The sequence below is a fragment of the Prorops nasuta genome, unplaced genomic scaffold (assembly GCF_024137725.1).
Source record: "Prorops nasuta isolate Cenicafe-Biocafe unplaced genomic scaffold, Cenicafe_Pnas_1.2 PNAS00009, whole genome shotgun sequence".
Taxonomy (NCBI): Eukaryota; Metazoa; Arthropoda; class Insecta; order Hymenoptera; family Bethylidae; genus Prorops; species Prorops nasuta.
In genome coordinates this window covers 7,584,091-7,608,603 of record NW_027116806.1, presented here as the reverse complement: position 1 = coordinate 7,608,603, position 24,513 = coordinate 7,584,091, and the positions used below count along the sequence as shown (strand labels likewise).

The 24,513-nt window shown below is 41.5% G+C and overlaps 1 protein-coding gene across 11 annotated transcripts in view; it reads right to left on the bottom strand.

The window, feature by feature from the left end:
- The window catches only part of LOC136776083 (growth factor receptor-bound protein 14-like), a 294,314-nt gene that overhangs the window by 33,427 nt on the left and 236,374 nt on the right, over positions 1–24,513 (bottom strand). For all 11 annotated transcript variants that reach the window (XM_066731424.1, XM_066731429.1, XM_066731427.1 and 8 more), the window contains 2 exons: positions 18,378–18,602; positions 12,777–12,869 (listed from right to left, as the gene is read on the bottom strand). In XM_066731424.1, the coding sequence (XP_066587521.1) occupies positions 12,777–12,869; positions 18,378–18,602 (318 nt within the window). The remainder of the gene's footprint in view (positions 1–12,776; positions 12,870–18,377; positions 18,603–24,513) is intronic.

Below are 24,513 nucleotides of genomic sequence, written 5' to 3'. Positions count from 1 at the left end.
GAGGGGTTGGAGTAGTGGGAGATGAAGAGTTTAGCTCAGTGCTTACAAACGAATGGTCTGCAGGATAGAAAACGTAATACTATCGTGCAGTAAGGAGGACTTTTAGTGTCTTACAGAGTAGCTATGTATTTTTATTTTAGTCCAGCACACACACACACACACACACACAGACAGAGCAGAGTCCTCCGAACTCGGTGATTCTCCATCTGCCTTACTCCAGTGGCAGAAGCTCTCTCGTTCCGTTGATTGGTCGCCCTTCGCGAGTCGCACACAGTGCTGCCGGCAGCCAGCAGCAGCAGCAGCAGCAGCAGCAGCGAGCGACTCGTGCTACTTTAATTTATACTCTTTTGCCACCCTCAGCGAGCGCGTGCTCGCGTGCAGCACCACCTTTTCCAGTCATCCAGTCGATCAGTTCGCTGCGAGATTGCCGTCGTTCAACTTTTTACCGCTTGCTCTGCACTTTTTGAAAAGCACCAATCGAACTATAGTTCCACCTCCAAGCCCACCCTGCACGACGAGTCTCGCGCGGTGCCCGCGTATTAGCAACGATAAAGCTGCTCGTAAGGGAGAAAAACGCGAAACGGAGCATCGCTTTTCAGTCGGGAAACACCGTGGGTCGACGTACAAATTACCACGTTTTATCGCAACTATATATATACGCGACGTATATATTTGTATATAAACGTGTGTACAGTATACACTCCGGCATAATTCGCCAATACTTTTTTCCCTCCATCAACAGCGCGAGCTCCTCACTTACCAAAAACGACAGCAACGGTGCGCGCGGACCAAGCTCTGCTACAACCGTATCGGGGGTCAGCTGTAATCTTTTTTCACGTATGATTCATAGGTTCTGGTTCACGCACGCACACACACACACAGATACGTTGCTGTTCCTCGACGAAAATTATGCTTTATACTCGTAAATCACAGAGGAGGGACTGTGCGCGAGAATGCACAAAAAAAAGGGGGAAAAAGAAGAGGAAAGAACGCGCTAACCTAAATCCTATAATTATGCGCCGTAGTATAATATGAATATGGATATGTTACTTACCATCGCAAGTGTGTAACTCAAAGAGAAATTATCATGAGAATAGTAGTGGCGCTTTAAGATAATACCTCGAACGAGGTTTATTTAGGAGCACGAGAGGTTTATTTAGGTATATGAGGTCCTCTCCTCGGGAAATTGCGACGTTTGTTATTATAACGAAATTACAATGAAATTATTCGTCCGGGAATCGAGCGACTGCCGTGACAACTAATCGTCATCGGGTGTATATATATATATATATATGTATATATGTATATAATGATATTATGGAAAAACTCGGGTAACGAAGAAAAGCTTGATCGATTTGAAATTTCACGGCATTGAGAGTCACTCTCGATCGTGAAACGCCGTTTTTCCAGAATTTACGTCTCTGATAAAGTTGCGTATATACACGAGATCTTAATGCGGTTTATACTTCTTTTCCTCTGTGCCCCGTTTTCCGCCGATGAATTTTTTCTCCAATTCGAAACGGATAAAGAGCAATGCGTAGAATCATAGACTTTTTTTCAACGCTATAACTGCAGAAATCGCCTATGTATATAAGAGCCGTCGTATTGGCGCATGAAAAACTAAATTGATTATACGCGAGAGACGAGCAAAAAAGAATAATAATCCATCAATGACGATATGCTCCATTTGCTACTCTTCCATTTGCTACTCCTATTACCGCGCGGTATCCGCCTTGAAAAAAAGAAGCAAACGCCTTAACGCTTTAAATCACTTTAACTCGCACCACCCGCTCCGCTTCCTCAATATCCTGCGACATTAAAATTGCTAAGCCAGTATAGTAAACCGGGATTAAAATATCTTATCGTATAAATTTAAGCAGCGCGTACAATCAACGGTACGAGTGTTCAGCTACAACGTCGCGTCCATAAAATAATCGTTCGTTAATTCGACAAGATATTATTATACAGGTATAATTAATTGAAAGCCTCGCTATATAGCTTTATCCTATTAAATCTAATCACTTGTATCATCTTCAGGACTCTCCGCATAAAGAGGGAAATTTATTCCATGGCAGATTTCAAGTATATTTTTATTTAATCGCAAGCGGGTCCAGTCTGGACGAATTGAAATATCCTCTTGTTTGCAAAGCGGCCAAGTGGATGGGAAAAATACCGCCTACACGGCTGGAAAAATAGTTAAGCGCACGACTCGCCTATGTTTGCTCTCGCTGAAAGCAGCTTTTCATGAATATTTATTTCATTTGCACGAGATTGTCTTTAGCCGTCAGAATTTTAAGGTTAACACCGGCCAGTCAACGAGGGGGATGAAAAAGCATTCGTCGACGATAATGCGTGAAACAGGAGAGATTGTCCGCAATTTTTGCAAACAGTTTCTGCAGAGCAGGGAACGCGGAGAATACAGCTGAGATTTCAGCTCGGCTTGGGAATACCATGGGCTTTTCATTCCTACTGATCCGTCCTATGAAAAAACTCGATTCACGTTCGGAGTATCGCCTGATGAATCGCCCATTGGCCATGCATCGTCAGCGTCCGCTATATTTTACTATACCTACTTTTTATATTTATATTATATTTGTTCAGGATTGAAAAAGAGATCGAAGTGTGTCTTAGTAAGATATACGAGCCAAGAGAAGCCAAGCAATATATGGTTTCTCTTACAAAAGTCTGTTACAACGTATTCCTATATCTCAAATAGTGTGCATTATTTTTCATATTTCCCTTTACGTCTTCCGCGAAAGCCATTTCAGATTGTATCATCCGCTGCTCCAAATACTGAATAGTGAATAGTAGTATCTCTAGCCCCTCGTACGTTTTCCATTGGAATAAAAAGATTCTTCCTATTTCACGTGCTCTATCATAAATAATTACCTCCACAAAATTCTACTCGTCGTTAATTTTCATTTAATTCTCAATTTCTCTCTTTCCAGTATCACGTCCTATATATACATTTCCCCATCAGCTTTTCGCAGTATTTCTACGTCCATCCCGTAACGGATGGATGAACATAAAGTAAGCGACGCGGCGTGCGGCAGTTGACGAAGAATAAGAAAGTGGTGGAAGAATGCGTCGGTTAGTTGAAAAGCGTCTCGGTAGAGTCGTAAAGTTAAACCAAAAATTTCTATGCAGTGGAAGAAGAGGATCTGGAGGGACACGACAGCAAGATGAATGATGAGAAAAATGTTGTAGAAGCAAATTGAATAGCACGTACTCCGTGTGAGCGATAAGGTTGATCTTGGAAATAATTCGTTAGATAACCCCGGCTGACAATGAGCTATTTTCTCTAGATGCAGCTGCTCCACTCGAAAGCCATCCAGCGTAAAGCTACTTCCAGCTTTATACTACGCTCTGCAATCATCGCAGAAACAATTAACCAAGTTTTGTCCAATACACCCGCTATTTTACTGTAATATAACAATTTCAAATAATTCCATTGGAAAATTTCTCTGCTATCTGGGAAAGTTATCAGAGGGAATTCGTGCAGAGAACTCTGGAATAATAGTGAAATTAGTTTGTATAAAATTTTCGAGGTGAAGGCATGCGTGCCTAATCAAATGCATAGAGTATATAGTTTAATGAGAGGGTGGGGGCGGAATGAGAGAGGGAAGAGAGAATAGAAGTAGGTAAGGAGAAAGGTGCAAGACGCGCAGGGAAAACTGACGGATCGATATCCATTTAGGATTACGTGTAAATTACACGAAAACCCAGTTGATTAACTTTAACTGGCGGACGGCTCGTAAACGGTGTGTTGCTGAATTGGCTGTCGTCACCATAAAGCCGCGTTAAGGTCGTTAATCGACAGCACTGTAACCACTGAACGAGGATAGGCATAACACACACACACACTCACGCGCAAGCAACTAAATTTCATATTACACTATCGATGTAATTTACAAGGAATCGCATTTCTGTTCATTTTATGCAAAACTATATAAAGTAGCTGCATAACTACGGTCCAAAAATTGCGTCACGCTGGTCGTTCGAGTTTTCCAGGGGAATACAGAAAAAATTGGCTGAGAGTCATCGTCACGGTGCGCGATGAGTTACGAAAAAAAAAAAATGGCCGCTGGCTCTAAGCTGGCATTAAATTTATCCACACGTGGTACGCGCGCTTTCATGTACTTTACATATAAATGCAAAGTGGCCTGGCTGCTCTCCACGAGCATATTCCAAGAATTCCTCGTTCTCGAATTCTATGATAAAAGCTGAGAATCGGAATTTTTCCGAATTTCAAAATACGCCGAGGTGGAGGAATGCCGTTGAGATAGCGGCGAGATATAGGGCGAATCGCGTATATATCGTCAGAGTCCGACTGAAAAGCATGGAGTGTGTAGCACAGAGCCCCTTTTAATCAAAATAAGTGTCTCGTCGTAAAATTTTGTTGAAGCGTTTCAAGGGGATCGTTTGAAAGTAAAGTAAAAATCTTATCGGTAAAACAATTGCAGGGAAGAGAGCATACGTGTTGTGTGCTCGCACTCGCAACTCGTGAATTCCGTAGACGTTGGCGCTCGCCAGGCCATTTCGCGCTAGACGAATAGAAACGAGCTGAGAGTGAGGGGCCTCCGTTAGATATCGCGAGTCTGCGAAGATCCAGGATGGTTTACACCTTCCACACTTTATGCCCATCTTTATGATCCAATTTTGTAACGCAAAATCATAAAAGTCTCACCCACGTTGCTTCGCTACGGGTTTCACCTAGTCCCCACTCTTCCCCCCCCCCCCCCCACCACCATCAGCAGTGGTTTATTTGCTTCGGAAAAGGCCCACTGTATATAGTTGGACTACGTATAAAAAATAAAAAATTAGAGTTTGTCTCGGTTTGACACGAATCTGACTTTATTCGAATTAAAGAGAAAATTTTGGTTCATCATAGCTTATAGCTAAGTTTTCAGAAGAATCTTCAGCATTTGCCATAAATTTCTCTTTTCGCGAAGCATATCTGAGACTATATTTCTGCTCCCTCTCTCTCTCTCTCTCTCTCTCTCACGCGTTTCCCGTCGCTTTTCAAAGTCTGCGAAAAAGTCTCCTTGCTCTCATTCCCTCACAATCCCTTTCTTTCCATTCCTCTGAGAATCTGTCCTTGTCCGTGGCTGTGCGAGCTAGCCGTAGCTCGTTGCCTGGAGCGTGTGCCATCTATACCTCCTTCCATACCCCAAGAGGGCTTTCATGGATATATAGGTAGCACCGGGCTGGTCGATAGTTCGCGCGTAGCAACAGCCAGCCAGGCTTTTTGCTCGACTTTTAAACCCGAACTGCAACTCTCCCCCACCCCTTTCTCTCTCTCTCTCTCTCTCTCTAGCTACACTCCCACTCCTCCTTTCACCCCTACGAACCACTACCGTACTTTTTTGACTCAGCAATGGCCATCTACCTGCACTTCCTGTTGCGTAAAAAAGCAAACGATGACAGAGGTGAAAATACAGGAGCAGAGCGAGAAAAAGAGGATCCGCGAAGCACTAAAGATGGGAAAAACAAGTCGAAAAGGCGCTATTAAAAAGAGAGTGGGAGAGAGAGAGAGAGAGAGAGAGAGAAGAGAACGCGGATCAGTGAAGCCAGACAGGATTTTTCGCGCATGCGCACAACTGTTGCTCTCTCGGAACGTTCAAAGGGCTATTGGCCACATTCATCCTTCTTCTCTTTCCTCGACAAAGTTTTTCAATTTATAAAGTATACATGTACAGTCAATTGATAGTGGTTTCAAGAGTGGAGTGCACTTTTTGGCGATACATAGAGCCCTTATTGGTGGGCGGAATACGATCCTATCGCGCAAGCACGACAAATCTGGTCAGGCATCACTGGACCGGATAATCAAGAAGGGAAGAGATTTTCAGTGGAAAATATTTCAACGCTCTCAAACGGAATAGTCGACTCTTTCGCTGTAATCAGCATTAATTCAATCGCACTTATATACGTTCAACCGTTATTTCCGAGGATCGAAAAGGTTCGATTGGAATATCCGCTGTTGAATGTATGTACGTAATGCCCCGCACGTCATCGTAATTATCATCCTCCAGCGATCGACTGTAGGGCTCTCGCGCGAAAGCTAAGAAATTCTAGTGGAATTTTGAGATATACCCTAGGTGCGTTTTAACAACTTCTATTCTCGGCTCATCCGATTGATCGCTGCGGCTTTACGGCTATATAGGTCTGCCATCTCGCCTAGTCAAATCAAGCTACTCCCAGAGCGCATAATAAATATTGCCTCCTCCCTTCTTTAGCCCACCATAGCAACAGCCAGCGACGAGACTCTCAAATTATCCTTGGATCATTGATCTCCTATTTTTTCTTGACATCTATATTTAACGGGTCTCCATACCAGTTTTCTCTCCACTCTTCGTGCACATAGAAACTATAATTAAGCCAATTCTAGAATGGAAGAATAAACGTTAGAATTATATTCGCGATTCAAACGGTTCTTTGCAGTTTATTCGCTAAGCGAGACTATCTCAGTCGCCGTGGCAACTGCAGCTTTCAAATAGAGCTAGGGCGAGCTTCCGTTCTTGATTGATTTCACTTGTGGAAAAGTGGAGCATCGAAAATTGCATCAATAATCAGTCTAAATTAACGAGCTCTTAAATCGAGTCTGAAGTATTTTATCCCCGTCGATAGCGAGAAACTGCAGATTCGGGAGGACCATTAGGTATATTTGTACGAGTGTTGCTAGCTGAACGTTTGGTAAAATTAGGATTTATTAAGAGCTTTCCACACACACACACACACACACACAAATATTTCCACAATGAGGAGGAGCAGCAGTTTCCGGGGCATATACTCCGGGTCTGGCACGCCGAAGGCGGATATCGACGTAAGGTTTCTTTCTGGAGAGGAGGATATACCGACTTTACTCATACGTTCTTAAGAGGTACAACACACAGGTTGGTCGATGCTTCGTAGTTGATCGTTAAGGTAAATATAGAGTCTGCAGGGTCTAAAAGCGGAGCGATGATCGTGAAGCTCTAACGCTGGCCACTAGCAGTAGTTGGCAAGCAACGCCAGTAACAGGAGCAGAGCAGAAGCAAGAGCAGGAATGGCAGTAACCTGTTAACTGCAGCCACTGACATGACTGCTTGATATGACGTAATGACGAGGACGCAGGCGGCCCTCTTTGTAGTAACGAGAAACGAACGAGGATGGATGAACCGTTATGGGGAAACTTCCAGACGCACGGAAATTCCCTGTATTTCTGCTCCGCAGTTTCCCAGTCAAACTTCCCAGCTGTTCATAGACCTTCTCTTCTAGCATGTATACACTATACATATTATACGCGAAAGAAGGACGACGACATTTAGCCCTCGGCAAACCTCCATGTTCTTTACGTTCGTCAAGACCTCCTCATTTTCCCTAAATTGCCACCTACACGAATACGAAGAAATACACTCGGAGAGCTTCGACAAAAACACTACCGAGCTCTAGCTATAGCTTCGAATCAAGCGAGTTGTACGAGTATCCAAACTTTCGTCCTTAATAATGAAATCACGTGTTTTAAGACGAAGGCTTCTGCTATAAAGTGAAATATTCGCTTCTGGAAAGTGATGCTGATGAAGATGAGTTTCCAATTTAGTTTGCAGTTTCGATTGTACGGCCGTGGACTCCTCTTCGAGGTGCTTTGAAAGGTGCAATCGTAATGTAACTGCTGTCTGATTGAATGCCAGAAACTATAGGTGGCTCATGTAGGTTTTCGTGTTACTACCGAGGGTGTACGTGTGAACGGTGAGAAATATTGATTTTAAATGTATGATATTACAGTTGTAGGCACAGTAAAAGATAATGTGCGCATAGTCGGAAGAAATAGGCTTAAGATTAAAAGAGGGTCGCGAAGAGGGAGGCAGACTAAGGGTACGGTAAATTAAGTGTAAAGCAGTCTGAGCGAGGTTTAAAAAATCTTGTTTCAGGAAGTAAGAGGCTTGATAAGGTTAGAGGGATGCCTGATATTGATCCATCCCAGTTGGCGAAGAATTTTTAACCGGAGAATAAATCCAGCCGAGCAGAAATTTTTCGATACGCAGAAATAATAGGGGACGACGAGGGCTCGCGTATACGTAATCATCATTAGGCATAAAATTATTCGACGATTTGGAGAAACCTAACTTGCGGTAAATTGTACTTCAAAATTCCCACTGGCTGACCATCGCGTGTTCATCGATGTCTAACGGGTGTGCAATTTAAGAAACTCCTAAGAGGATCATTATAGTCTTCCCTACCCATCCATCCCCACTCCCTTCCTCCTTCTCTTCTTTATTCGTTTCCACCCTCTATTCTTTCCCTACTATACTTACTTGTTTTTTGTCTTTTCTCCGAATTGTGTTTTCGTCAATTTTCTCTCGCTACGCTGCCTTGCAACGCGAACCATATCTAAATAAGAGCCTCGTTAAAGTCATGGCTTTGGGAATCACCACAGAATTCGACCAGCTATGACGAATCCCAAAAGTACCATCGGTCCAACTTCTACCTCGTGAATCAAAAACTAAAGAAATATATGTCGGGCGAAACGTCAAAATATTAAACTTTTGTAGTAAAGTGTGCGAGTTAAAAAGATTATGATTAAAAAAATTGTTGGAACAATCGTTATATATATATATATATATATATATATATATCCATTTTTTAATATCTATCCTGAAAGTGTGCAGAAATTGAATCTTTTTGTGTCGATTACTCGTTTGTCGATAAAACTGAAAATATTTCAATCGCATCGCTGTTTCTTACGCTGATTATTGATGTATTAGTTGCTTCAGCCAATGAACTGTGAAATAAGAGGATACGCAACGACTTCCTGAAAGTGCTGAAGACGGTAGGTGGATGAGAAAAGAAAGGAACGGCGTGGATGGCGTCAGTAGGTCACTACGTGACTGGCTTTGTAAACGTAAGTACAGAAGGAATAAGAAAGATAGAATTATATAGAAAGAGGGAGAAGCAAGGGGGGTCAAAGAAGGCAGAGTGAATTCAGTGTCTCTCAAACAGCTGAAAGTCGACCTTGGAATCAGCTGCGAAAGCTGGTAAAACTATTACAAGCTAATAATCAGGGATGAAAGAAATTTTATACCATGATATTGATTAACACGATAATATTAATTAACATTATAGCTCCTCACACTATTAAACGCCATAATGTTTTCTCTTAAAAAACACATATTGCAAGGTGCATATTAATGAATATTGCTTCGAGCTAACGCTGATAAAACAAATTTATTTGCAAAAATTTATCTCACTACTCTTTTAAATTTTCATTATATGGAATACTTGCCTTCGAGACACTACCGTGTCTCTTGATAATTAAATCTTGATTTTTTACAAAAGTCGAATAGCCCTAGTGCTTATAACTGGATAAATATAAGGTATTTTTGCCATGATTAGAGTAATAATGTACGGAAGCCACGAAAATATCCCCCTTCTCTTCTTTTATTAATTGCTAGCATTATCCTAAAATTATATTCCAGTAGCTGTTTCTACAATTTATGGAAAATTGTGGGTTTGTTTACGAAGGAAGATAACTGGTCATTGGATAGAGAAATTCGTCTTTCCTAGGAGCAAGTAGAGAAGTCTTTTATTGGCTTTACTAAGAAGTGAAAGAAAATTATCTCGGAAATGTATAGTGTTAACCTGCTAATTTTATTCTTTGTACGGTATTTTTCAAAAGCTGCGAAGATTACAGTCGCCTTGACGCTAACCTGCTTACGTGGATATCCACTCGTATTACAAATCTGCAGTGTGCATGAGTAACTTAAAAATTTATTTTTATACGAAAATATATTCTGCAGCGTTAAATAAAAATACACTAAACAAAGCGGATCTGTTGCAATAATAATTCTCAATTATTATTTAAATTAAACCTAGATATCAACTTCTGAACTGACTATCACCGATACTGAATATCTCTACATATTTCAAATCCAAACGAAAGAAATATTTCACAGCATAACTCCATATACAAGAATAGCCCTTAAAAAATTGTCTTTGAAAACAAAAGAAACCCCGATGAGAGTTGGCTGTACAGGAGACATTTATAAAAATGTTTCTAGAAATAGGAAATATTCATGGTAGAAAATTATCGGTGCGTGTCGGGCTTTGAGCGTTTAACGTAATGGATCTGCTGACTCGTAAGTAGTAAAGTAGCTTTTTTCGGAGAGAGGCAGCAGGCAGCAGGCAGCGGGCAGCAACCTGGTAGTATCTTGCGCTTTACACTTAGGGGTAAACGAGCTATACGAGGAACATGGCATCTTGGGAAGTGCCGAGCGAGTACTTTCCAGAATGGCTGGACGAGCTCGTGTAAAAGTAAGGACGCGAATCGAGTCGCGTTTAGAGAAGCTAAGCAATCTCGTTTCAACTACGGTTGATGATACGACGACATTACTTCGATCATACTCTCAGCAACGCAATATCGCCATGTTGCACGAGAACGCGAGAGAGGCAAGCTACGGAAAATGTACTCTTCCCTGAAATCTCTCCCCTTTTTAAAATAATCTCCAAAATACCTTCTTGGCGCTAAACAATCAAGTTGAAAATTGCTGAAGCAAAAGAGTTTCCTTATATATATATATAGAATATGAGAGGAGCAATTTCTACGTGCCGCGTGGGCGCGCGCGAGTGTCATGAAAGTTTGCTAGCCGATAGAGTCAGCGCGAGAACAGAAGAAGATGCTTCCGTTTATTCGTCTGAAATAGTTTTCGGTCGTTGCAGGCTCCGGGCGATTACTTTTCACAGATGCCAGCGTAATCTAATCTCTTTTGAAATAAAACAGGCATGGTAAAGGGAAGAATGATATAGTTGGAGGGTGTGTGTGTGTGTGAAAGTAGGCAGAGGAGGGGGGGGGGGGGGGGGGGTACGATAGGAGACTGGTGCATACGGGAAATCGCCTCTCGTTGCCATGGCTTTTTCGGTTTTATGCCTCTTTTCCTCGTTTCCGGCGGTGCGCAATCCCGCCGGTTCGAACTGATCCCGGACCACTGGCGAATTTATTATCCCAGCGCAACCGGCGATAAACCAAGTGATATACGGTCTCTATGAATCATGAGAGCGTTAATTCGCTACCGCTATTTAACCATCATATAAATAGGGAACGATGTGCGTTGGTGTGAACGATCTAATACCGCCACCTGTGCACTAACCGGCCAAAAGTATTCCCGTGTTTCTATCTATGAGAATCCATCATGCGTTAACGTGTACTATGAATAATAATGCAGCGAAATCAAATTAAAGAAAAAATAAATAGCCGGTTTACGGCCGCCGATGATTAGCGAAAATTCCATTCTTTACACCGATCGTTAATTACTCCTAGCTAAATATTAAACAATCTCTCCGTGCCGTATATAAATCTTTTACGATCCAGTACACCTGCGTGGTAGGTAGTGTGTCTGATGGTACTAAATCGTGTACGCATGAACGAGTGTAGTACACGGGGAGCCTGTGTGGTAGTGTTGAAAAAAGAAATCTGTTTTTAACAGAAATATTGTTTTTAAATTATACCCAAGAATATAGCATTTCAAATATATTAACGCGATCATTTTTACAGCATGGTTTATTATTATTAAATTAAAGTTAAATATGTTTCTACTCCGGGATTAACTTAAAAAGTTAAGGGCGAGCCTTGTAAAATCCGTGCTTTATACAAATGTTTACTGCACATATTTGCAGTTAAATTCAGGATTTATAAAGTTATTATATTTTCCACTTACGTTAACTATCCAAAGAGTAGACTATTAATTTTCAACATTTTTCCCATGAATTGGCTTGATTTAATTAAACAGAAATAGTTTTTTTAGAGTATATCAGGTGCTAATCTATAGAAATAGAAGAGGAATATTGAGTTCCAGCAGGCAGCACTGGTTGGTTGGCCGACTTAATCGAAACAATTATCAAGCAACAGTCTTTCCCGGTTTAATCCAATGCTATATACATGATAACTGTTCATCAGGGAGAGCACATCCATACTACAGGCGAGAGCGTAATATTACTATCAACCTTAACCGTAAAATTGAACTGCATACGTTCATTAGTATGATAGCCATCGCTACCAAATTTCCTTTAAATTTCCACATTTCCTGTTATATTCCAAAGAGAAGCCACAATTGCAATGATATTCAGCGTTTTTTCGTAACAGTTTCTTATATATCGTTAATACCCACGTATAGGTACAGTTACCCTTTATATTGCATCCAGCTTTGATGAAATTGAGATATATTATAGGTTTATGGTGAATTTATAAAGGGAAAAAGTGGGTTATCAGTAATATTTTTGTCAAGGGCTCAAAATGAAAAGCGTTTGTTGACCGTTGAATGATGGACAACACGACACACATTGGCACAATATGGAAAAGTGCTCAAGGTGTTTCTGATACGGTAGTCGGTAGGGACAGGTAGCGAACACGATGTATGTAATGCGATAGCGGCATAGCCCAACACGGAATGGGGAACCGATCGTTGTTGCTATGCAGTGAAACTGAACCGTTGTTGACAGACCGCTCTGGAAGAGCTGGAAAAAGTTAACTAAAGCGTCCATTCGTCCAGCTGGCTCGTTTCGGGGCAGGATTACATAGTGTCACGGTTTGTATGGATATGGCGCGACGGACAGGTGGACAAAAAATTCACGTAACCGAAGGTATATTCGGGAGCACACGCAACACGAGCACTGCCCCCTTCTTGGCGGGAAAAACTCTTGTAATTTATAATCAGCTATGGAAAACAACAGAAAAAGTATCCTGAATTTGCAGGTAAACATAAAAATATCCTGTAATTTTGATGAAAAATTTAAATTGAGCCTACCTTGTAGTTTTGATATTGGTCCTTGCTGCTTGCTGCTTGCTCGCATTGTTTGTTCTTGAAAGCCTTGTAGTTCTCCCTGATCTGTTTGCCATACTGCAACAAGGAGAACGTAATTCGATTAATAAAATCATGCGTAGGAAAGTCTGGGATTATGGGTGCAGGAGCGCGTCCTGATGGGGATGGGTCAAAGTTAGGAAAGTTTAATTTTAATCGAAAGTTACGCGCGTTGGATCAATAATGCAGATCCTTTCGTTTCAACGAGTTTCGAGGGAAGAATTCGTGGAATATATCTTGCAAATCCTTTGTCGAAAGACCTTACATAGCGCCAAGTATAGGCTAAAGCCGCGTGCAAGTGCAAGCTCAACTCAGGTCGAAATACTGACACGCCTGGGTAGACAACAATAAAGTTCATGCCGAGGTCAAAGCTGACCGGGGACCAAGGGGTGACCTACGTAAGCTCCTTTAGGCGTCCGATGCCAGACCATTCGAAGTAAAGCTCGTTCGAAAGGAAAACCCAGCTTCTCATCGAATTTAGAAGCTTTGCCAGTGTAGTAAGCGATGCACGCCAAGATCAAACTGTCGTTCGCTTCAATGGTGATAAACGGACAAGAGCAATAACTTTCTTCGTGCTTTCCGAGATAATCGATCAACGATTCATGACTGAGCTTCACTAGTCTTTAAGTAATAATAACGCACATCTCTATATAATTTCACAATCTCCTCCGTACTATATCATTATATACCTTCATTTGTCGTTTTCTTTGAAAACATGATAAATACTGTATTTCCACAATAAAGCTTCCATAATATATACTAATAATGCATTAAAAGTTGTAATAAAAATTATATTTTGCATTCAACTACAGAATTTGTCATACACCAGTATATACATAAAAATAAAATATTGCTTCTTTAACACGTGCATGAATATGATTACAATGGATTATATTCAACCAATCTCGAGTTTAGTTTAAAAACTTTATCATATCTGTTTTATATAATCGACATATTACCAGATGAGTTCTTTCCTTATATTTACACGATTTTATCTGTAAGCGAGCATGTATCAAGATATTTTATTCCATCCTATTGCTTTGAAATGCGCATAAAAGCACCTGCTACTGGATAGCTCTGAAATGAAACCTGTTTTATTCACTGGAATTAAAAGAGTTTCATCAGCAATGATTACAAGAAACTCTGAGAAAATAATATCAAAGGTACCGGTAGGTATACGAGATGATGCTGACAGAATTGATAACTGAATTAAAAATTGAATAAGAATAAGGGAGAAAATTATAGAAGCAAATTGATTGTTGGAAGCCTATTAAAACCTTGGAGCTACTATTTAGCGGAACGGAAATGGTGCGAAATGGTTGAACGTATAGAGAGGCAACTAAGAATAATTAATATTAGCCAAGGTAGTTAATAGGAATGGTTTATGGATTATTGGAGGGTGAAGGGGGTACACAGACTGGTCGAATCAAAGTTTCGTAATTTCCTCCGTTACAATAGGGGCTTTCGTGGTGTTGGTAATGGTAACGATCTGTTGTAAACGCGTGACCGTATTTACACGTTTAGGAGCACGTGTACGAGGACATCTCGTTACCTAACGATGGTGTACATGTATATATACAGACATGCACAGTAATTCTGGCAGACTCTATGGTGGACGTCAGTCAGTGGACTGTGCTGATGACACGCAAGTGAACGTCTGCTGCATATAAGCGTAGGACAAGTGTGGAGGTATAGGACCTGTAATATCGACCTAGGAGGGACTCCACCGAGACTACTCGAATCACGTGCGTGGAGCTCTGCTCAAAAGTAGAGAAATGCAGCAATTTACCCCAGAAATATATTCCACGACATGGGAAGCACCTTTGACAATCGAAATTCTACCTCGATTCTGAAAAAAATATACTCCGGTTGCTACCAATAGTTTCCAGTTACAAACTAGCTCTCGTGTACAATTTAATTATACCGATCATAAGAGAACATTATTTGAGCAAAATGTTACTCGTCTTTGAAATCATCTGCATTTTTTCTCAAAGTCTCTAACCTTCTTTTTCTCTCTTTTAGTAAATATTTAAACAGCCAATTAGAGATTATGTTTCGCATTTACCCATAATTTTGGATTGGAGGGTAAACACGATTTGTCAACATTTCACCGTAGATATTCTCACTGTGCGGATATTTGGTTATTCCGATTTTATAATTGCGTTTGATCAAACTTGCTCGGACTGGTGTACCAAACTCTCGATATTAACGTTTCATGCATGCTTATTCTAACGATATGTAAATAAGAAGTGAAAAATTTGTGAGCAAACAGATATAATATACAGTCAATATTTATAGCGAGTCGATAAAATTATAACGAGAATAATAATAAAGTTACGTATTTTTCTAGTAGATATATAGTGCTGACTCTTGCGAAAATATTGTACGAATTGTTCTCATCGCATTCGAGAATTATAATAAACCATTGCAATTTCATTTGTATCACGAATTTCTACCGATTCATCTCGAGCGAGAGCAATCTCGTGTAATATTTAGTGAAAGGCACGCGTTGACTTACGTGATGGCTTTAGGCGAGATTTAAATTATAATAATCTATACCTCCATCGAAAATAGTTATTTGTATAAATTGACTTTAGGTGAATTATCTACTTACGAATCGCATACATATTGTTTCCAGGATCAGGCTGGAAAGTGACGTGAACGAAATTGTAATACGGCAGGTCGACAGAATAATGGCATGATGTAGAGTCAACAAATTAATGCTTTCAAACTGTTTTCTTTCGACGATGTAATTTTGTGTTTACAATTTAAATTTAAACAGTTACTATCCACCGTACAAGAGACGTACGGGATTAACGTAGACAGCCAAATTAAAATAGAAAAAGAACACGTTGCCAAAGCTCTTGAAAAAAGAAGAAAAAAAAGTTTATATGAAAGGTAATTTGATTGTGCAATGTGGAACAATGGTGGGCAAATATAGGTACATGTAAGTAGAATGACGATACGACCATAAGAGAATTGTAGATGGAGAGTCGAGCAGACGGGAGAGAATTGCTGTAATTATTTGATAATTTTACGCCAAATATCACAGCAGGACATATTTAAAGACGAGAATCGAGAGACGACTGGCGCGTTGGATGAGATACTTGAAACCGTTTGTGGTAGGTACGTCATTCAAAGACAAGCTCCAAAGGTATAGGTCCATCATTATAATAGTTCTCGAGCGTCTGGTACATGCTCGCAGAGTTCCGGACAACCAACAGTAGATGTTGATGGGATTCGTGGGGGAAAAGACGACTAATTGAAGACGACCCTGGGGTATTTCCGGAGCGTTCAGATAATTACATAATTAAATTATCCGCGAATGGAGACGAATAAGCGAGTTTCGAGACGTGGACAGACGGATAGACGGCGCGACGCTTAATGAACAACTCAGCCGGATCCAATGAATGTCTAGGGATTCCTACATTTATGATTATCATTATGGATATTATCAGGGAAATTAAGCCGGCCGACGTTCCCGAACTGCGGCATCGGTAATCACTTTTTCCACTGAGATCGTTTCCACGCCACTATTGATTTATAGTCAATCGTACGCGTCTCTTGGTCTCTCTTGATAAAAATAAAAAAAGAACGCTGAGAGAGTTGGACGTTTCTTTGGCGAAGAGGGTAAAATTGATATTCGAGCTTGCCAGAGAGGAGGAATATCAGAAACGAATTCGCGTCGACGGGATGCAGTTTTCATTCGGAGAGTCTTTGACACATTGTCCGGACGTTGGCAAGGGGAAAAAGAAAGGGAGCCGCGTAAGAAGAAAAGCAAGAGTGGACGAAGCAGGAATCGCGTCTAGCGTCGATGGGTCTTACGCGCGGCTAAAGCTTTTCAACTTTCAAGTCGTCCTCGCGCTCCTTTCATCTTTTTCACTCTTTTTACCCTTTTCTTTGTCTTCTCCCTCGCAAAATACAAAAAAGACTTACTAAAGCCCATTCGAGATACAGCTAAGTAAGTATTAGCTAGCAAATATCAAATATTATATTGTTAAATTTATAAAAGAGCCGAATAACTACCTCGAAAGAGCAAAGGCGATAAAATGGAGAAATAAAGCATAGCGAAACTCGTGTGTAGGAAGGAGCCATTGTAAGGTATGAGTTAAGCAAAAAACAGACCAAGAATTGAAAGAATATATAGATTGAGGGAGTCTTAGCTTTGAGAAAGAGAAGCGGGGAGGAGAGAAAAGGTAAGTTGGAAGGTCACCAGACTAATGACGCGGAGTAAAAGGAGGACGAGAGAAGAGAATTTAAGACAAGGGTCTAAGACTCGAGAAATGGGAATGAAAGAGAGGAAAGAGAGAGTAGAGAGTGGAATGAAGCTATGGTGGACCAAAAAAAGAGAGAACTGGGTGCATTTGGAAGGTCGGTAAACGGACTCAGCGAAGGACATAGTAGTGAAGACTGTAGACAATATAGAGACTACAGAGGCGTTAAGCACGCAAGAAGTTTGGATAATGTTGCTGCCTTTGATGTCGAATCAGAATGGGAAGAAAGTGGAGAATTCGTTTCGGTCAAGTTAACAAGTACCGCAAGGAGAAGATGATAGCCGGCATTGGTATTCATACACAGAGACGCAGATAAGACAGTGATGTAGATTTTGTGGGTGTTGGTTGGTTGGTTTCATGAAATGATGATGACGATAATGACGACGACGAAGAAGAAGACGACAGCTACGACGACGGTGACGAGACGACGATGGCGATGATTCTAGAGAGTCCACTAGAGACTCGAGACTCGAGAGCGGTCTGAGCTTCCACTTTTCCAAAGAAGAATAGACGTCTAAAGAGTTGCATAATAGGGTGCACCGCGGCGGGCCACCAGACTCTGAAACTCCTCAGCGTTGCCCGGAAGCAGGTACTTAATTTTCTAGCTAGCGGAGACGTCGAGATGAAATCGTCGTGGTTGACTTCGGGCATCAGGAACACGCCTTCCTCGTAGAGCACGATCGAATCTTTAGCGAAAAAACTAACCCCGTCTAAAAGAAAGGTCGCGACAGCAATATTACTCGGAGAATTTTACGGTTGCTTTCGCCAGTATCGTATTTATGGTTGACTGAACAAGAACTACAGTTATCTTATGACTTACGATTAATGGCTCGCTCGGCTCCATAGTTTTATTCCAGTATAAACTTCTACTGGAACATTCATCCCCCCAGTCTCCATTTTAATAATTATCTCGACTTTTCCATCAAATTGCTTTTTCCCTTTCACGTATCTCGTTTTATTAAATATCCCTCTCTTTGATTAATATGCAGTTCTCTTAACTATCCAAGAGCTTAGTTTCATAAAATGGCTGATAAATGATTTAACGAGCTTCAATTTCTCAACACGTACCCCTAACTAACGGATTAAGCGTTTGAGAGAATGGACTTGTGCGAATTGCGATCAGAAATTTGGTACGATTGGATATTTTACGATGCAAATCCTTCTTCGAGGTATTACACGTTAATGAGAAGGGGATATATATAAAGGGGACGAAAAATCCAGAGTATTATACCTTTCGCGAGCTTAAGGGATAAATGGCAAAATCTCTTCTTACCTTTGCGAGTCTCATGACTGTGAGCCAGCAATTGCGTTCTTTCTCGGTTGACACAGCTATGAACTTGGTCCTGGGCCCACCGATTGCTGAGTCCTCGGCTTCTGCTTTAGTGGTTGGTGTTAGACAAATACCCCAGGGGTAAGGAGCGTTGTAACACTTGTTTGAGTTTGTAATCCTGTATATGTGATAGTCTGACAAGCGGGCTATTGGGATCAGATCGGTTTCCTGCAACAAAAAATCAAAACTTTCATTAGAAACGAGCGTGTCCATAACCAGAGACTAACGATCAATTGAAAAATCTTTATGTATATGAAATAAAATTCCGCAACTCGAATTCTACATTATGATTTACAGCTTATATTGCAGGATTTGGAGGATGAGGGTGAAGGCTGGTTGAAAAGTGGCGAAAGACAAAGATTGTCGGGTACAGGATGAGACTCTTGATGGAAGAACGGGTTGTAACGACTTGGCAAGAGGTCACTATTATATTTGACTTTGCGAAAGGTCTCGTTTCACGAATAACTGGAGATAGAAAATATTCCTTCGGGCGTTTCAAGTTGCTTGCTCCACGAAAATATGCGACCCTTTCTATCTATTAATTCTTGGGCAAAAGTATGGGTACAAGTTCATACTTAATTTTGACCTCGTTGAAAATGACATAAAAGCTTTTAACAAGCTTTACCCGGCACTTGTGGTAATTGAAATTTAGAAGCTTGGCTTAAGTGGTAGCTAGTTGAAGGAGAACGTTTGCTATTCGAATAGCACAGTGCCTGAGTCTGATCATTAATTTAACCTCGACGACCTTCGATTACCACGTTTTATCTCTCGCGGCACGGTGTTGGCAGACGATGCAAGTGTGTGCAGTGGGACAATATTAGAAGTAGCGCCATGGCGTGGTGGATGTACGTGTGGGTGGAAGAAGAAAGGGGGGGGGGGTGGGTTTAAGGCATAGCCAGAGTCAGGTCTGTACACACGCTAGTCTGTCGGGGAAAACTCCAGGCTCATCCTGGGCCTGCGTCCTCCGACGCGTCGCCATATTCTCTCTCTCTCTCTCTCTCTCTCTCTCTTCCCCCATCCAACAGGAGGTACGGCCTGTACATAATACGGCTCGGTAAATATTTGAGGATTAGCTCAGTTGCATTGCGCACGCCGCCGACTACGTTAACGGTTACGCAACCATTATACGGGCTGCCCTGCGGGATTATGATGGCCAAGCTTAGGCAAGAATACCGCAAAAGCGAGAGAACGAGCCTCCTGGGACTCGATAGCCCGTATATTTCTCTTCATCGCTTTTGCACTCCGCTTTCGCCACAAATGCGAGCCCTGGCAATTTCGGAGAGATCGCGACATTGTTGTTTCGAATCGTATACATATATATACTACATGACAACCAGTCAGGCGAGTTGCTTCATTAATAAAGCCTCATCTGGTCCTTCGTTGCATATTCCCACTTTCTTGCAAAAACCATCAATGTAATGTTGCTCCTGAAAGGAACACTCGTGAAAATTGATTCATGCTTTGATATAATCGAAATTATATTAATACACGTATATGTATGTACATCCCCCTCTCTTCTCGAGGTTCAGGTTTTGCGAGTTCACGGCGTTAAACAGCGAACAGCTGTTCGAACTCCTTCTGGCATAGACTCTTCTTGGCCTTCCTGAGTGTCTTTCGTCGAGGATTAAAAATAATAGTTCTGGCGTGGAATCGGTTCCCCAGCGTGTACGATTGAAATTCGAGTTACGAAATTCAACGCCTCGTGCTGCCGAACTTGGCAAGCTTTCTCACTCGAGAGCTCGCACGTGTCTCGGTTGGACTGGCCAGCGTATATGAAATCCACCGAACCTGGCTAGTTAGCTACCTCGTTCTCGCTAGGTACTCTTCAACGGACTAAACGACTACTCAAAACCAACCGACAGATGCTTCCTCGAGAATGAAAATACAAACGATATTACAAGGACGGCAGAAATACACACACTTTGGTGCTGACACACGTACACAAAAATGCTTGTTCGAAAGAATCTTATTTTTTTATAAATATACACACTCGAAGATTTTAACGCTGGAAATATTGGTTCGGAGAACAAAGATCGCCCTCCGTGATAGAAATAATCACTCACGGAGATGAGGTGAACTATATAAGGTTATAAATATAGAAATTTGTTTAACGTATTATGTATATACTGGATATAACTCAATGCTTTCACGTTACTAGCGAATTACTCTGATTTACCAGTACAGTGATCTTATTTGACTAAAAAATTTGTTTTCCATTTGAAGGGTGGGGCAGGATATCTAACAAAACTGCATCGGTGAGTGATAAATTGCATTTATTTTGAAAGTTAGTAGAAGCGTTAGTAGCAGACTTGTGGGGTATTAAGGTAAAATATATGTGGGTAAATGTAGGGAATTTAAAGCATGCGTGTAATGTAGCAAAATATTAAGAGATGACAGTGAGTAATCGTATGCTATATAGCTCGGAAGCAGAATTTTCGTTTGAATAATTATTACGGCATGTCGGGATGAACGTTTTAGCGGGGGAGATGACAGTTACGTAATCGCTGTACGCCAAAGCGTCAAGGGCCGACAAAGACGAAGGAAGGAAGCTGAAAGAGAACGGTCTGAGAGAGAGAGAGAGAGAGAGAGGGTGGGAGAGTGATAGAAAAGGATCTGACACCGGGTGCAAAAGAAGAGGCGAGGTTGACCCAGGTCGGTGTCCTACTTTTCCCCTAACTCAATCGTGACTCAATTCTCACGAAAATGTCACTCGACTGCTTGCCGAGTCTCTCGCAAATCTTTGCTACCAAATAAACCAGGAGATGCCAATTGCAACGCGATCCATAAAGTACCTTTTTTATTCCCTTACTCTCGTTGGCTAAGGATTTATTATTAATCCCGCAAGCATGAAACATTCGTTTCAATTGGGGTGGTCCGTGTGTATATTTTTAACCCAAATATACACGGTGCCGTCAGAATTGCGTAAATTTTACCCGCAATTTTTTGCAGCGAGAGAAAAGAGAAGTACAAGAGTCAATACGTACGAGTGACTTGGCAATAAAGTGGACGAGGGAGCGGCGTAGGGGGTAAGGGGGATGAATATGGTAAAACTGAGTAAATACTTGGTGGAACAATGACGTGATTTTTTGCCTCCACTTGGAAGATCTCGTTGTTTTCTTTTGCTCGTGTCGACTCCGGAGGATATGCAAAAAGAGAGATATAAAAAAGGACTGGGCGAGGCAAATACGCAAAATCGAAATCGAAGAAAAGGCTGATTCTCTTGTTGCCGGGAAGGGAGGGGGGAGGTCGGGTTAAAGGAGAGGGAGAAGATTCGAGAAGAGTTATTGACGTTTCCGTCTGCAGCCGCGTTTCGAAACGGCAAAACCGGTTTATAAATAATTCTAGAAGCGCGATCGCCGCGATTAAAGGATGACTACGCAGCAGGGCCAATGGCGGTAACTGCGACCGTGTAGGTATCTCCCCCTACGACCGATTCGTAATAAATTTGTTCTCGCGATTCTCCTCTTTCTCTGCTCCTCCTGTAAACATTTCTCAAAAGAAACAAGCCTCTGTTTTAAGATTTTTTATACAAAAGTCTCTCAAAGCGAATTAGTCCACGAGGATATTGGGCGGTGTGCGGTTTATATATATATATATATATATGATTCATGAATCGAGTGGGTCGAGAAGTATAGACTCGCTTGGTTGCAGTCGTGCTTAAAAGTGAGTGCCGAGAGCGTTCTACTCGGTCATTGGCCCGCGAGGCTCAAAGACATCATTAAGTTAGCACTCGCGTGGCAGTGAAAGGACTGGGTATACGTTAGATCGGCATTAGATACGGGAAAAGCAGCGGTAGCAGCAGCAGCAGCAGCAATACGTATATATATATATATATATATATACGGGCGTGCACATACGGTAGGTCAGGTTTACTTACTCGACTCACGATCAGTCAAGCCAGCCAACTATATAGCAGTTTGCCATCGAGCAAGCAACCAATCGAAGATCGACCAGCACGCGACACTTTCCTCCAAACGTGTCGCTTTATTGCTACCTACACGCTCACCTCTCCTTCCCTTATCTCTACACACGCGCGCATTACATTAACCATGCAGAACTGCACGCTTCGATTCTCACCATTTCCATCCAATAGCTCTGCGAGTAAAGTCAATTAAATACTCGTAAATCGTTCGAGCCGACCAAATTTATTTCCTACGAGGAACAATGATATTTTATACGTAGGCTGATACCGGGCGATCCATCGAGCTATATCTATAATATTCCTTACTGCCAACGGATAAGAAAAAAAGAAACTCGCAGTTGGCTCTCCATATTATTTTCCGTTTTCCTTTAATCGAGAACCGGTTTAGGGTAGGGTGAGTCGCGAGTAATCACGGGACCGGAAATTGCGCGAAAGATCACAGATTGTGAGAGTAGAGAAGCTATATATACTACCGCAAGAGAAGTAATATAAGAATCATTGATTATACATTGAAGAAATGTGGGCCACGCTTACCATTGGGTTGCACTATGATTACCGTAATAATAATGCAAAAGTGTAGACCCCGGGAAACGCGACGGATAGTGCAGAAAGTTCGGAAACATATAGAAAAGCAGCTAAAAAAAGTGTGCTAAGGATGAGAAAACAATTTGAGTATAAAGAAGATGGCATGTACTGGAGGCTCCGACAGAATGGGGATATGTCAGGTTGGAAAAGTTTACGTCCAGTCTTGTTCCTTCTATTGGTTTATCAGTAATCCTTATACGGACGGATATGAAGGGAGCAGCTAAAAAGTTTCAATCGGTGTTATTTCTGTGCTCGACAGAGTCAGCATAGAGGAAAGATTATCAAAGCATTGTAGGGGTTGGTGTGCGCGCGACTTCACTCTAATATTTGCAGAATCGAATTGAGTGGCAGAGAGCTTTCACCGAGTTGAAAACGAATCCTAGCAGTTTGATTTCGCACTGTTCGGATTTAGGCACGAGGCGAACACACGTCACTCAGTCGGACTCGATGGTAATTCAACGTGGAAAGAAACCTCGCGTGTGCATGGATGCAGAAACGAGCCAACGCTCTTTATTGGATCCATTCTAATGGAATTTGTGTGGACGCCAGCTCTTGAATTTTAATGATCCTAACACCCGGGGTAATCTACTCTTCGTAAGATCGTTCGATCCTCACCTTCGAGGCCTTACGCTGACATAACAATGCGGATGACTGTCGGATTATAGAAAATATTTGCATATAAGGATTATAATGATATAATCGGGCTTGAATCGATCGATAAATAATATGTAGTCGCTCGTTAATAATCCGTTATGTGAGACTATCGGTGCTACAATAAGGCTAATTGTATGAAAACATTACCCTTATTAATGATAATGACTATTAACACTTATTATCAAAGCAAGCAGCAGAGTGGCAAAGAGCTAAACTTAGCACTGATACACATTACCATAAATTTCAAATATCAATGGAGAGTTCGTATTAAACGAGCGAGGACAATGTATGTTTCGCAACGATAATCTTCCATCGTCACTATTTTCTACCGATGCGTGATGAAAGAAGAAAAATTGAACGAAACCCTGCAATAATAGGCCGGAAATTCCTACGAGCCGAGGCAAAACCAACGTGCATTGGATCCTCTCTCAATCACGTTTAAAAAGTGTATATTGTGTCGAAATATAGCTAAACTTATATTATATGATGGCGGAACTTTTATGGAAAGCATAAAAAAACGCTATTATTTGGAAACAGCAGATCGGACTGGTTTCGTTGTTGCAAGCGAGCCGTGCGAAATATGCAACAATAGCTTTAACGAGTACGGTACGGTTAACAAATTTAAGAGAGTTTCGCCTGAGAACAAAACAGTCATATTGTTTCTCTGTCCCGAACCGTTCCTTTGCATCTCACTTATCGTTTTCGAAACAAAAGCTATAGTTACAAGCCCTACCAGCAACTAAGTGGTCTAGAATAATTGCGAGCGATAAAACCGAGGGCCACAGAATATACTATATACTCTCTTCTCTTTCTCCTGTTCAGCTCGGTCAACCTGCCCGCTAGTCCTTCTCTTTTTCTTTTTTAAGATTGGCTCACATTTCCCAATTCACTCTCTCTCTCTCTCTCTCTCTCTCGCTC